Raw genomic sequence first — 13,481 nt, forward strand, 5'->3', positions numbered from 1 at the left:
GTAATGTCAGACAAACAAACGAATAAGGTCTGCCTTTTAGCCTTAGGTTTCATTACAGAAGTTAAGGTTGTTTGGTGTGGGTTTTTTGTCCACACTGAACCCTGATGGACTTGCTTTCATTCACATCTTTAATACATTGCAACATTAACACAAAAAGACCTACCAAACGGTTTTCATCAAATACTTCAAAAAGGAGTCTGTGTTTCTGAGGATTAACCTATGAAAAAGAAATACAGTGATAATTAAAATATATACTGAATTCCAGCACTTGTCTTCAGTAAAATGCCCATGTTTCTGCAGGAGGAAAGAAATACCTAAGGTCTCTGTTAAACTGCAATCCATACCTTGCTGCCATTCTAACAAGCAATGCATTTCTATTAGAACCAGTAAGCCGTAACTGGTACTACCCCAAACTGCTTCTGAATCCATGTAGAAGCTTTTAAACATTCCCAGAATAAAGAAGGCAACATCAAGACTGAAAACGTAACATTTTCATTTGTGCCAGAGATAACAAATATATTTCTAAGGAAAGCAGTTTGTGACCCTTTTAGAACATAAATTGTACAGTTATTTCTGAATTACTGAAGAGTTCTGAAGTAGGGAGAGTAGTGAGTAGTTTTGCCCAATGTGTCAGCATAATATCCCACAGGTAATAAGGCTATAAACAAAATCACTTACTCTAAATAAGAGTTCTTCATTCCATTTTGGGTTTAAGGACTATATGTAGAGGAAGAAAAAAAAAAAAGAAGAAAGTATTAGTTATACTGACAATTCTGTACAATTTTTGATGTATTACACGTTTTTTTCCATATAACAATCCACTTAAGAAACAGGTACAAAAGCTTTAACCTTGATATTGCTGGTAAAAGTCAAAGAAGTCTTGTACTGTTTAAAGCAGTGCAGAATGGAGACAACATCTGCAGGTATTCTCAGATTTTGACGATGCCATAGATGCAGAGAAAGTGCATTAGACACTTTAAAAGAGTTAATATATAGTATGTCCCTTCAGTAATAATCACTGCCTTCTTCTCAGTTCAACAACCACATTACTTACATGCAAACACCTCTTAACAAATGCCAAATCTTTAAGCAACATAATCTACACAGACCAGGCATGGATGGGCCAAAACAGCATAACTCACTCAATTAAACTCATCTTTGAATTATGATTATTTTTAAATAATACTAGAGATAGTTTAGCTACAAGGAGAGTTTAATGTAACAATTATGAACATGGAAGGAAAAATGCATGAGTGATCTCATTGCATAAATCACAGCCATTACCCAAGAACAAAATCTGGAAGAGTGCTTTCCCTGTCATGTACATAGTTCTTAATTTTTAGTTAAACTAAGTTAGCAGTACTGACTTTATCCTGCATGTATTCTAGAAAAACAAGTAGTATCGTGATTCATGTGAATGGTGCAATTTGATGTTTAAACAAAATTGTGTTTGTGTTTTTAACGTAAAAAACATAAAAGTTGTACAACAACTAAGGTTCATATACCATTAAAGATTTCAGAAAAATCAGAACAATCCAGTACTTCCATTAATGGTGTAGTTTTGAATCAGTACTCACTTTATATTACTTAGTTTTTCCTCTGCCTTTCAATAAAATTACTGAAAATACTACAATAATGCCATGAACAGAGAAACTGAGCAGACCATGGAACATTCCTTCCCACGTCTATTGACTCAAACATATAAATTTTTGTATTTCCTACCGTTTTAACTTTTCCTCTGGAGTCTGATTTAAAAAAACCTCAACACAATACCACAAACCCCAAACAAACCCACCACACCCACAAAGATAAGACGACTGACCTTTCTAATAGTTTTAGTCTGAATACTGGTAAGGACTCCATTCACTGGATCATACAATGTCACTTTCACATATGGGTCACTGGGAGGGAAAAAAAAAAAATTATGCTGCCCTACGTCCTTTTTGGTCACCATTATTAGCAGTCAAATTTTAAAAGGCTTAAATTAACTGCAGCTATGTAACTAGGGGTTACAATTACTTTATGAATACCATAGACATTTGTAATTACAATCATTTCCTACACGGTTTTAGAGAGAAAAATACAAACACTGTTAGTAATTATGACCATATTAGCTATACCATTCTGTCTATCAGTATAATTTGATTCTCCATTCTCTTTCACAGTTATTTCAGAAGAAAAGATTTAATAAATCCTCACACATTTCAACAAGACATGCATGAAAAAAATCAGTTGTGACTGAAAAAGCTTGAAGTATCTTGTTTTTAACACTTTAGAACACCTGGAATTTGAGGCACTTCCTTGAACATGCCATAATTTTATTAAATGTTCTATCCTTTTGACAGAGTCTGAATTTAACCTGAAATTTTCTGTAATGAAGATGTACTAATATTGTTGTTTTCCCTTCCTGTGGTACTAAAACCTAACATATTATATGAATATCTACTTTTCATGAACAATCAAAGCACTCAGTTGCTCAGAGCAGTAAGAAAAGTTGACCAAGACTGTCTGCCATACAGTAAAAGAGCATACGGTTTTCATGTATTTAAGTTATGATGAGAAAAGCTGATCTATTTTTGCTTGAAGTATAAAAAAATTCTACATGAACAAAAAATTTAAGGGAACTGTCTGCCTTTAGGGAAAATATGAATTTCACAAGAGAAATTTTTGTATTGCTAAACTGATGTCACACATAGCAACTTTGCTAGTGCTAAAGTAACAACATTCCTGCACATATGCCAAAGCAGCTGACAGCAGAACTTGTACTAAACCCACCAATACTTTTCCAGACCCTCTGTACAAGGGCCAGAAGCAAAAGTGGCTTTAGCACAAAATGTATTCTATCACTTGCCAGCTCTAAAAGATCCTGAAAGCATTTCAATTACCAGCTCTCAAGTCTGATCTCTCCTTTGCTAAATGTTAAGCCACTGTTCCTCTGCATATAATTTGAGTGGAAACAGTCTTATAGCTACCAGTGTTTAGTACTGTGTTCATTCCAAGTCTTTCAAGCACAGATGAGAATTTTGACTGTAACTAAACTCTAGTTATTTCAGCTGCAGCCTACCTGAAGTAAAATACAGATATGGATCTATCCTTCATGGCAGAGCTATTTTAGCATGCAGAGAATAAAACATTCCTATACTTTGTTTTGCCAATACATAAGGTCTGTCCAAGTGACTCTTGGACAAGAAAACAGATATCTTCATGTTTACATAGTCTCTAATAATTTCATACAGTTACCAGTTGAAAAGACTTCCGATTTTTTTTTGTTGTTTGCAAGAAGCACAGCAGAACTAAACAGTTGTAGAAAGAAAATAAAGAAGCAGCTGTCCCTTAATACATCAACAACATATTCTTACCTGGCTCCTAAGATATCCTTCTTGGCCAGGCCAATTCCAGCTATAACCTTCACTCTGACAATTCGCGTGTTCTCCTTAAAAACAAAGTAACATATTCAAGATACATTCAGATTTATTTCTCAGCTCTATTTTCAATTAATAAAGCTAAAAGAAATTATTGGCATAATTTTGAATTTACACTGAAAACTATAGACTAAATGATGCAGTTACTTTGTCTGACAGAAATAGCTCTGTCAGTAACACAAACAAGTGCACATGGACTACACAAGTTTTCACCTAATGGTTTCCTGGCATTCATCAGAGGGAGTGAAATAGACTCTGATAATATTTATTTCCTGGGCAGAATGAAAAGGTTATCAAATTTATCAAAATAGATTAATAAAGCAGTAAAAAACTCTGTAAAGAAATGCAAGAATAAAGAACTCTTGCATCTATTTTTAGTTAACAGCACAGAGAGGTCATGCTCAAAATACCAGGATTTCTGGTAAGACATGCCAGCAGGATATGATATTTTTAAGAAACCAAAAAATATTTCAATTACACATTATACAAATTAGCTTCACAGGAGTGACATAAGTAATTGCACTTCTCCTGTTAATTAATACAGCTGCAGTCTTACATGGCTCATCTGCTAAAGTACTGAATTCAACAGGGAAAAAAAAATCCCAACAGCTGTGACCATATCAGAGGAGAAAGAAAAATGAGCATTGTTTCTCTGGAAAGCAAAATGCTTTGCAGCTGAAGGGCTGTTTGTGGGCAATGGTGAGCCAGAGACACTTGTGAGGAAAGCTGATCCAATCAAGGAGGTTAAGGAGTTAAACAGATCCAAGAGCAGTGGGTGAAGCAGTAGATGTTGTCCCTGGGGCCTTTCTGAACTCCACATACTACTGAAAGTGCTTTCTAAAGGAGACTCCTAGGAAGCACTCAGAATGCTTTATCATTGGTGTCCTATACAACCACAGGGCCAGACTCCCTAAGCAATCCCAACTGGAATGGTTCTTAAAGCTAATGGAGAGAACTGCATTCTAATCCTGAGGCAGGAACTACTGCCTAACAATGTCACACTAAGAAGAGACCACTAAATAAAAACAAAACAAGAAATAAAGCAAGTTTCTCCCACCCTCTACAGTTAGAGGTGACCCACCTGGGAACTGAGATGAACATCTACAATGTCCACTTACTGACAAAACAATCAATTGTCTGACCCAGTTCCATCCAAATCAGAAGTCTATTTTCTGCCTTCAACTCAAAGAAAATTATCTCCTACTAGAAACTAAGAATTCAGAAAAGAAAGACCTAACAAACATCCTCTCCCAGCACTGACCACTAGTAAGTGGCCTAGGTTTTAAAAATTCTTAGTCATGATCAGGCTTTTAAGGTACATAACATTATCATGTGTTTTATGACAACAACAGAACTGACCAAATTTAAGAAAGTATGAGAAAAAACTATGCTGGCATCAAATTAAGAAGAGCTTTATTTTAATATTTTTATGTATCACAAACATCCTAACATATCCACCCTTCTTACTTTCTAAAACAACATCCAATTTATCTTCTATCAGTTACTTGGCTTCAGTGACATTCAACATTAGCAAGTTTCTGCAATGATTCAAGCTGAAGAGTTCCAGGAGTGCATTTCCCCTCTCCCTGAGCATCTCTGCACTCTACCCAGAGCACCTCGACCTGCTCCTGACAGGAGGATGGTCCTCAGTCACAGCCCAGGGGACCCAACAGACAGAAATCAGCTCAACAAACAACCCCATCTTCTCAGAAAAAGACCAAGAGCAGATGCTGATGTAGGACACACAGCCCTAAAAAACAAATAGGTTTTCTTGTATCTGCACTTAGTTGCTTAGACCACAAGATTTGCTCCATTATTCAAGCATGAGAAAAGCAAAGACAGTTAGATGCTTTTGGGCACAGGCATCCCAGAGTCAGGCTTAATAGTGCATCAGTGCAGTCCACACGGGGGAGATCCCAGAAATAGGATCTGTGCTCTTGAGATTTTAAAGTTGGCTTAATCACAGGCTTTGTTTACTTGTATCATAATAGAGATATGAAAGCTATTTTTCAGAAAGACAAATTGCTTTGCACATAGCCTCAGGAAACTAGAAGCCACAAACCCAACACTGGCGTGCTGAAGGTTGATTTAAACATGCCTTGCTGAAAGAAAGGTTATTATTTATTTGGGGTCAGTGCCAAACTAGGACAGCTACAGCATTTTAGTTAGTCCAGCAGAATAACTAACCAAAGTGCCATCCACAGACGAACTGTCATGTAGAAATACCTTTACAGATTAACAGAAATAATTTTAAAAATTCCTGAATTGTTCACAACAATCTACCCTACAGAGCTCCTTTTTCACTTTCACTTTCTCGACTAACTGCTCTCACCGTCAAAAGCCACCAGAGCTCTTTTGGGTTATTTTAAACTGAGAGGTGACACTGAAGGGTCCACTTCTTCCTTTTCCAAGCTATGGAGACTAGAAACTTCAGGGAAAAAACCATGTTAACACACAAGGGCAATACATAATCACAACAGATGAGGTTCCCCATTCTCTGGTCACACCAATGTGCAAAGAACATCAGGGGAAATTCAGACAGATCAATCCAAACAGTCAGAAGGACCTAATACTGGAAGGACCACTGTGCTGTGACCCTGCACATCCTGAAGAGGCAGAGCCTGCTGACAGGATACTTACTGGGCTGTGCTGTGACCATATGACCTTTCGTCCCCACTCACTGGTGACAGGCACAACTGCTGAGGAACTGCTGCCACAGCTCAAAAAAGCTGACACAAACACACTGATCCCAGAAAGCAATGAACGGCCAAAGAGCTCCAGGACCATTTGAAGCTCATTTCATGCAGACAAAATTTAGGCCATGAAAGCTCTGCATGGCGATAAAGCATCAGATACTTGATTCTGGAACCCACAGGGAATAGATTCAAAGATATTAAAAATCAAAATTTCATGGTTTGAAAGGCAATTTTGAACCTTGTCCTCTTCATTAACCTTGCTCAGGAGATTGTTACTTGCCTCCTTCATAGCCACATACCAGAAATTGTGGATCAGTAACTCCTGTAGATCCACAGGCAGCTGCAACATGAGTGTTTTTGTGGTCCAAAAATACACAGGCTGCAGCCTGTACTTCTTTTACTGTTCCATATTGACTACAGACACTCTCAAGCTTGCCTTGCTATTCTTTTACACCACTGCCATGCTTTCAGTGGCTCTGATGGCAGAGGACAGGACAGGCACCTAGCCAGTAAACAGGAACACACCAGCTATGCCCAGCAGCACTGCAGCTTGTCTAAAGCGACTGGTCTCTGAGCCCAATCTATCTCCTCTAGAGTCTCTTCCTGGATATAAACGTCTACCCATGCTTCTGCAGTCCTGACATTAACTTGAATGGGTCAATCTGAATTTATTCTGCCTGTAGAAAATTGATTCTGCTGAAGAAACTGAGCATTCTCTGCTGCTTTGCACAAATGGGGACTCTTACAGGTTTAATGCCCTTGTAGCCAGCTGCTCTGTAACACAGACATGCACACAACAGCCCACCAAAGGCAGCAGCTCTGGGCACAGACTTGTACAGGGATTGTTTGTACAGATAGAACAAGGACATTCAGCTTCTTTTGACAACTTCTGACTGCCAGCCATTCCAGAGGCTGAAGGCAAAAAACAAACAAAAAAAGAATACAATTATGTTATCACTGAACTGTTAAGCTGTTCCCTCAGAGAATGGAAGTAACCCCATATAAATCAGGTAAAAACAGTGCATGGAAGAAGAAACATTGTTAAAACTAGTGAATGTGCCAGGGAGTGGCTGCACACAGCGTTTACATCAGTAAATCTGCTCTCAACGAATTCAAGCTTAAATTATTTTTAGGGGTTATACAGTACTTTAAAGCTATGGGGTAGGGGAATAAGGCTATGACACATTAGAGAGACTGAACTATCCAAAACTTCTTGGTCTGGTTAAGTCAGACAAAACATCCTTTTCCGAGTTGAGTCAGCAAGAAAGTTACCTTATTATCAACTTCCAGGTTTTATCATTGTTCTATTGTTAATCATATTAGTATATTCTAAAGTACATGTTCAAGAAGCTGGTCAAAACAGCTGGACTACTAAACTATGCCATTTTCACCATCTCTAATAAATTATCTATTTCCTAACAGATACTGTGTAAAAAAGGGATGAAATAGAAGGTTTCTGAGCCAGTATGCTGACAATCAGTAAAGTTTTAAAGGCAATGCTTTCCAGCTTGTGATTCTTCGAACTGAAAATAAAACAGAAATCCTTTTTATGTATGCCTTAAAATAGCGTTAGAATGTGTTCTCAGAGCAGCAAAGCAACTGTCAAACTAATAAAGTAGCACTTGGAGAAGACAGTTTCATTTCCACAAAAGTCTCTATGAAACTACCTATGGTCAATGAATACATATTAAGATGAGAAGTTCTTGAACATTTTGGGCAAGAATGCAGCACCTGGAGAGAAATTTCAGCCTCATAAGGAGTTCAAAACTTGCTCACAACTTTGAGAATGGAATGGTCTTGCCTGGCTTACAGTTGTTTGCAGTCAATAATCACAAAGGACAGGTATTAACACACTGTCCATTCTCACCCCCATCCTTTTCAAAATTCACATGGTAGGAAAAAAGCACTAAAGAGGAGTCCTGCCTTAGTGACAGAAATCCAAGACAGAGCAGAAGACAGATGAAGAAAGCAGCAGAAGCAGGAAGAAAGGGTGAGAAAAAAGGCATAGATCACGAAATGGTGCCCTCTTGATGACTGCAGCCAAAACCAAGCTGGTTAATGTAATGTAAAACGTTAAATGGTAGTATCTGCTGGACTACTAGACAGCTTTTTCTGAGGAAGCCAATATAAAAATGACTGAGTAGTCTAACAGAGAACACTTGGTAGTAAACAATTCCTCTAGGCAATAACATCCTGTTATTCTTTTGTTCCAGTTAGATAGGTCAAGAATCAACTATCACTAAAGCCAAGAAAAGAGCACCAAAGTTTATCACAACAATAAAACAGTATAGCAGCATCCCCTTTACAGATTCTGGCAGTAACAGGAACTATATATTAAGGTTTTCTTAAGAATTCTATCCTGTCTGCATACAGTTCTCATTTGAAAGAAAGCATTTCCCTCAGAATGGGGAACCTTAGCTGGAGAAAAGTACTTCCTGCAATAATCGGATCTTGCAGGTGAGGTAGCCATACACATTAGGTGACATCTAAATGATTGTCTTTTTTAGCATTATCACTTCATTTCACCAGGAGATGGGAAATGGGAAGGAGACACTGCCATCTTGACCATTGCTTCAAGACCCAGAGAACACTCTCCCCTCTACAACCACCAGCAGAGCTGGACCATTTTTTTTAAGAAATTATTTCAAAATAAGCAAAGTTTTAGATTCAGAAAGATTCCTATTATAAAACTACATTAATTGATCTAGTAAAGCAATGAAAATCATTAACTTCCTCCTGCCAATTACAGACCACTCTTACTAACCCACTAGAAGAACTTAATTGTACCATATGAGCATTATGTGCTCATAAATACAAAGGTCTCATCCACCAAGAAATGTTGGCTGTTACTACAGCTTGTATTTAGCACCTGCATTTGACTACACATTAAGGAAAACAGTCTAGACAATGGAAGTCCACTAATGGAGTTACCAATATGTCAACAAAATTTAAAAAACCAAAACCACCCAACCAACCACCAAACAGTTTTTCAGTATGTGCAACCTAGTATCCGTAACAGTCCCACTCAGTGCCTATTAGCTCAGTGTAAAAGAAAGGCTTTAAAACAAAACAAACAAACACAGGTACATAAAATAGCTTCTGGAAACCACCAGATCTACACAAATTACACTGCTGTTCGAAAAACCAAAGCAGACACCAAACAAACCCAAAACAAAATCAGGAAACCTCTCAAGACTACACGTCAGCAAGCATCACTATTTCAGCAAGTGTCTCGACTGATCCAGATAAACTGGATTCTAAGACATGCCTTGCAACAGTGAAGTCCTTCAGAGCCTAGAAAGAAAAGAGATTCCTGCTGAAGCACAGAGACATGCACGTCTGTTTTTTCATGTTTGAGTGCCTGTATAAGAACAGAGTCAGCCAGAGCAGACATCTTGTACAGAGGCACTAGCGGGACCATAGACTTTGAACAGGAGCTGAAGCTCTGGGCTGCCTCAAGCTCAGGCACAAATGAGCCAAACGACATTACTGGTACTGTCAGAAGCAATCCAGAGGAAGGTTAGTCAATGCCAGTCTCTGAAGTCATGTCTGAAACATTTCTACTCATCTGCAACACCTCCAAAAGACAGCAGTATGAGAAGGGTTGTGGGGTGAGGTGTGCAGAAGTAAAGAATACAAACCATGTATCCTAGACATTCAGTTCACCAAATACAAGCTAAATAACCATAAACAACCTACTCCAGTAGTGGATCCTAAAGGAATATAAAAATATATCTGAAGTTTTCCAGAATGAAATACCATATACCTATGAGAAATCTTAGGTGACCTGCAGTAAACAAGAACACTTGCTCTACACAAGACAGTTCTCAAGTGACTGAGAAAGCTGAAATGGCAAATGCATCCAAGTAGGAAGTGTATTTTTGCCTGTGAGACGTTCCCACTTCTAGTTTCATCCCTGAAATCAACCAAACAAAATAGATACAAAAGATCTAAAAATCTATCTAACTTAGAATGTTATTTATGCAACATAAAAAGAGCTAAACAAAATAAGAAGTCTTTAATTCAGGCTGGAGTGTAAGAACCCTGACATATGGACATTTTTAAATTAAACTGGCTATGAAAGACATGCATATAGGACAAGCAGTGTAATTTTACTGAATGCCATTCCAAAGCCCTACAGTGCAAGCAGGTATTACAATAGAAAACAGAAACAGATACCAGACAACTCTATAGCAATTATATTTTTAACACAGCAAATCACTGAAAAAAAATGTAATTCCTTCTGTAACCAAAGAAATAACACTGCACTAGCTAAGATATCAACAATTCTTCCTTCAGTCTTTGAAAGAGCATTCCACACTTACTGTTAGAAAATACCATATTTAGTACTGCAGTCAATTGTCACAAAAATACAGCAAGTGGAAGTGAATACCTTGTCAGAAAACGCTTGATCAAAATGTTCCATCTACAGAAATCCAAGTCTTAACAATTTCAAAGTTTTGTATTGAAAAAGCCCCTCTTCCACAACCCTGCTGTGACAAAGAAAGGCAGCAGCAGTCGGGTCAGTCTGCTCCTGTGGGTCTGAACCAACAGCTGCCCCTGCATTCAAAGGAAGGTGAATCCTGAGCATGGCAAGAGCAGGCAGAGCTCCCACAGCACAGGCCACGCCAAGGGCTGCAGCAGGGATTGCTCCCCACTGATGGCTCCAAGGAGCCTGCAGCAAATAGTGCTGCGAGAGGAGGCTGTGAGACCTGCTGGGAAGGGGGAAGTACACTTTATTGCATTCCTTTCCCTTTATAAAAAGTTACTAGGAGGGTAAACAGCAACAAGTTCTTATTTCCATACCATTTGAGATCTACTTTTCTACTTCTGAGACCCTGTTCTGAATACAGAACTATTGGTTTTTTTCCCTGTTGACCTTACTAGTGCTTATTATTTCAATACTCAACTAAGCCATAAGTCCTGTGGGTGACAGGATACTTCTACAGAAGAAAAACTGAACCAGAGAAATTAAGGACAACTGCATCTGCTGGATTCAGGCACTGCAACTCAGATACCTACATACAGCATATACAAGAACCCACTGCACACACAAAAACCTCAATTACAGGTTCCTTTTTGTGTCACCAACATCATATTAGCAATCCTGTATTAAGACCAAGTGATTAATACATCATTAACCAAGAAATCTGCCATAAATATCTAACTTGAGTTGTGGTGGTGGAATCCACACTAACAGTGCATTCAACTGTCTCAACAATTACACCAATTTCTCCTCACCTGCCTCCCTTATTAACAATTTATTTATACCTATTATATTTACCATAGGTTCATATCCAAAAGCTGCAACAAGAGGTTTTGCTTATAGCATTGCTTTCTTTTATCAGACAATTCTGATTTGTACCCCAAACAAATCCATCTTGCAGAACAGGCCCCAGAGCAGCCCTGGGGAAGCAGCAGTGTGCAGACAAACTATGACAAGACTGCAAAACAACGTGGAGGGACAACAGAGAAGTCCTTGATGACACTTTCAATATGACCTGGGTTTCTGACCATGTTTTTCTTGTGCTTCTGTGTATCCAATTTTCTAGACTTAAACTCTGTGAATACAGAAAAAGACCATCCAAGGAGGGAGAACGCTATTTTCCCTTCTAGTATCCTAGGCAAAAGCAGCTAGCAGAGCAGTTTTCCTGCTAACCCTAAGATCATTTGTTTTGTCATTTGTGCATGCAGAATTCCACATGAAAACTGTGAAGAAAACTGAGCAAGTTCTTTACATGTGAATCAGTACACACTCACTGAATATTAAAGTCTCTGAACATAAACAAACTGAATTTTTCACATATGTCACTTCAAAAAGTTTGGCTAAGCTTTTGAATAACAGAAAAAGTTGGATCAAATAGATTTTTTACATGCTTTCTCCCCCTCCCCCCAGCTGTTCCAAAGGAACATATTTATGCTCAACAAGATAGAGGGAAGATCAGAATTGTTCCATTTTAAGCAGATTTCAAAATATTTTCCCCATAGCAAGGGAAGCTATGAAGCAGATAAACTGAACAAAGCTTAATAAAGTTAAAACAGAGAGCCTAAGGCATGGAATCTTTTAGTCCAACTACATAACCTCCAAAAGTTACTAGCAACTGAAAACAGGATCTTGCAATAGGAAGTATTATGCAACCCTTGCAGTATGCAGTGCTAATTTTCTATTAGAAATCCTATGTAATTTGCATACTAAGATGAACAAAAAATATATTTTAAGAGCTTTTTAGTTACTTCTCCAGAAGTAAAGCACAACTTGAGAAACAGTCATGCTAAAAGACAAGGAACAGTATTTTAGAGCTTTAACAAACTGAATTCCTATTATGGATGCAACAAGTATGCACTGACAGAGAGATCATCACTGCCTGAACACACAAAAAAAGCTGATCAAAGACAATCTTGGTAAAATATCCTGTTGGCTCAAAGACAACATTACTGACATTTCACACAGGTCACCAAACAGCTTTCAGAGAAATACTGCTTTTAGTCTTCCTGTATCTGCAATTAAAAAAAAACCCACTGACTTTCCTTCTTGCTAAAGTTAACTATTCCATAATATTCTGCGCCACGCACAAGGCTCGGTCACAAAGCAGAAGCCACCCCACCTGTGTACCACTGACACACAGTAACAGCTACACCAGCCTCAGCCACCTTCCACAGACCCACGTGCTCAGGAACTACGACCCCAGGAGAGAGGCCGTGCAGGAATCACTTCCAGTCACCCACGGCTTTATCGCCCAAAACGCTGAAACGCAGACAGCAATTCACACTCGTGCTAACGGCAACGCTGGGACGAGCACCATCGCCCAGGCACCGCGCTACCTTCCGTACCGCTCTGACCCACGCACCGCTTGTGTCACACCGCCCGTGACAAAGCCCGAACAAAGCCGCGATTCTCCGGCACCGGGGAGAGAGCGGGGGGAGAAATCCCGCTTCGCTCCGTCACGAGGAAGTTGCGAGCACGCGGATCCCTCCGTCCATACAGGAGGCTCCACAGCTTCCAGCGGGAGGAGACAGGAATGCCGGCGCTAGACGGCACGGCAGCCGCCACCTTACCGGGGCCCGGGCGGAGGGGAGGCGGCAGCGGAGCGCCCGTCCCGCCGGGACCCTCCTCATCACCTCACCCGCTGCCCGCGCCGCGCCACACCGCACGGGCTCCGCAGAAAACACCCGCCCGAAGGGGTTCGGCCCCGCGAAAAAGCCACCGCCCGCTCTCCGCGAAAAGGGCGGCGGGAGGCGCGGGAGGGGACCCGGGGCCTCGCTCACCTCCTCGCCCGGCAGCCCGAGCACCTCCGCAGGAGACGCCGCCATAGCCGCGCGGCGCGCGCCCCCCGCCGCCGTGTTTACCGCCGCCCCGCCCCGG

At 39.8% G+C, this 13,481-nt stretch overlaps 1 protein-coding gene across 2 annotated transcripts in view; it reads right to left on the minus strand.

Annotated features, from left to right (window-relative positions):
- NEDD4 (NEDD4 E3 ubiquitin protein ligase) overlaps positions 1-13,478 on the minus strand; it is a 50,540-nt gene extending 37,062 nt beyond the window's left edge. The window contains exons 1-5 of one of the 2 annotated variants that reach the window (XM_085070699.1): positions 13,385-13,478; positions 3,360-3,433; positions 1,823-1,901; positions 679-717; positions 164-217 (exon numbers count right to left, since the gene is read on the minus strand). In XM_085070699.1, coding sequence (XP_084926825.1) covers positions 164-217; positions 679-717; positions 1,823-1,901; positions 3,360-3,433; positions 13,385-13,429 — 291 coding nt within the window. In that variant the 5' untranslated portion in view covers positions 13,430-13,478. Of the gene's footprint in view, positions 1-163; positions 218-678; positions 718-1,822; positions 1,902-3,359; positions 3,434-13,174; positions 13,250-13,384 lie in introns of those variants that run through there. The other variant, XM_085070698.1, reaches the window with a different exon arrangement.
- Between the last annotated feature and the right edge of the window lie 3 nt (positions 13,479-13,481).

This window comes from Lichenostomus cassidix, chromosome 10 (assembly GCF_008360975.1).
Source record: "Lichenostomus cassidix isolate B80296 chromosome 10, HeHo_3.0, whole genome shotgun sequence".
NCBI lineage: Eukaryota > Metazoa > Chordata > Aves > Passeriformes > Meliphagidae > Lichenostomus > Lichenostomus cassidix.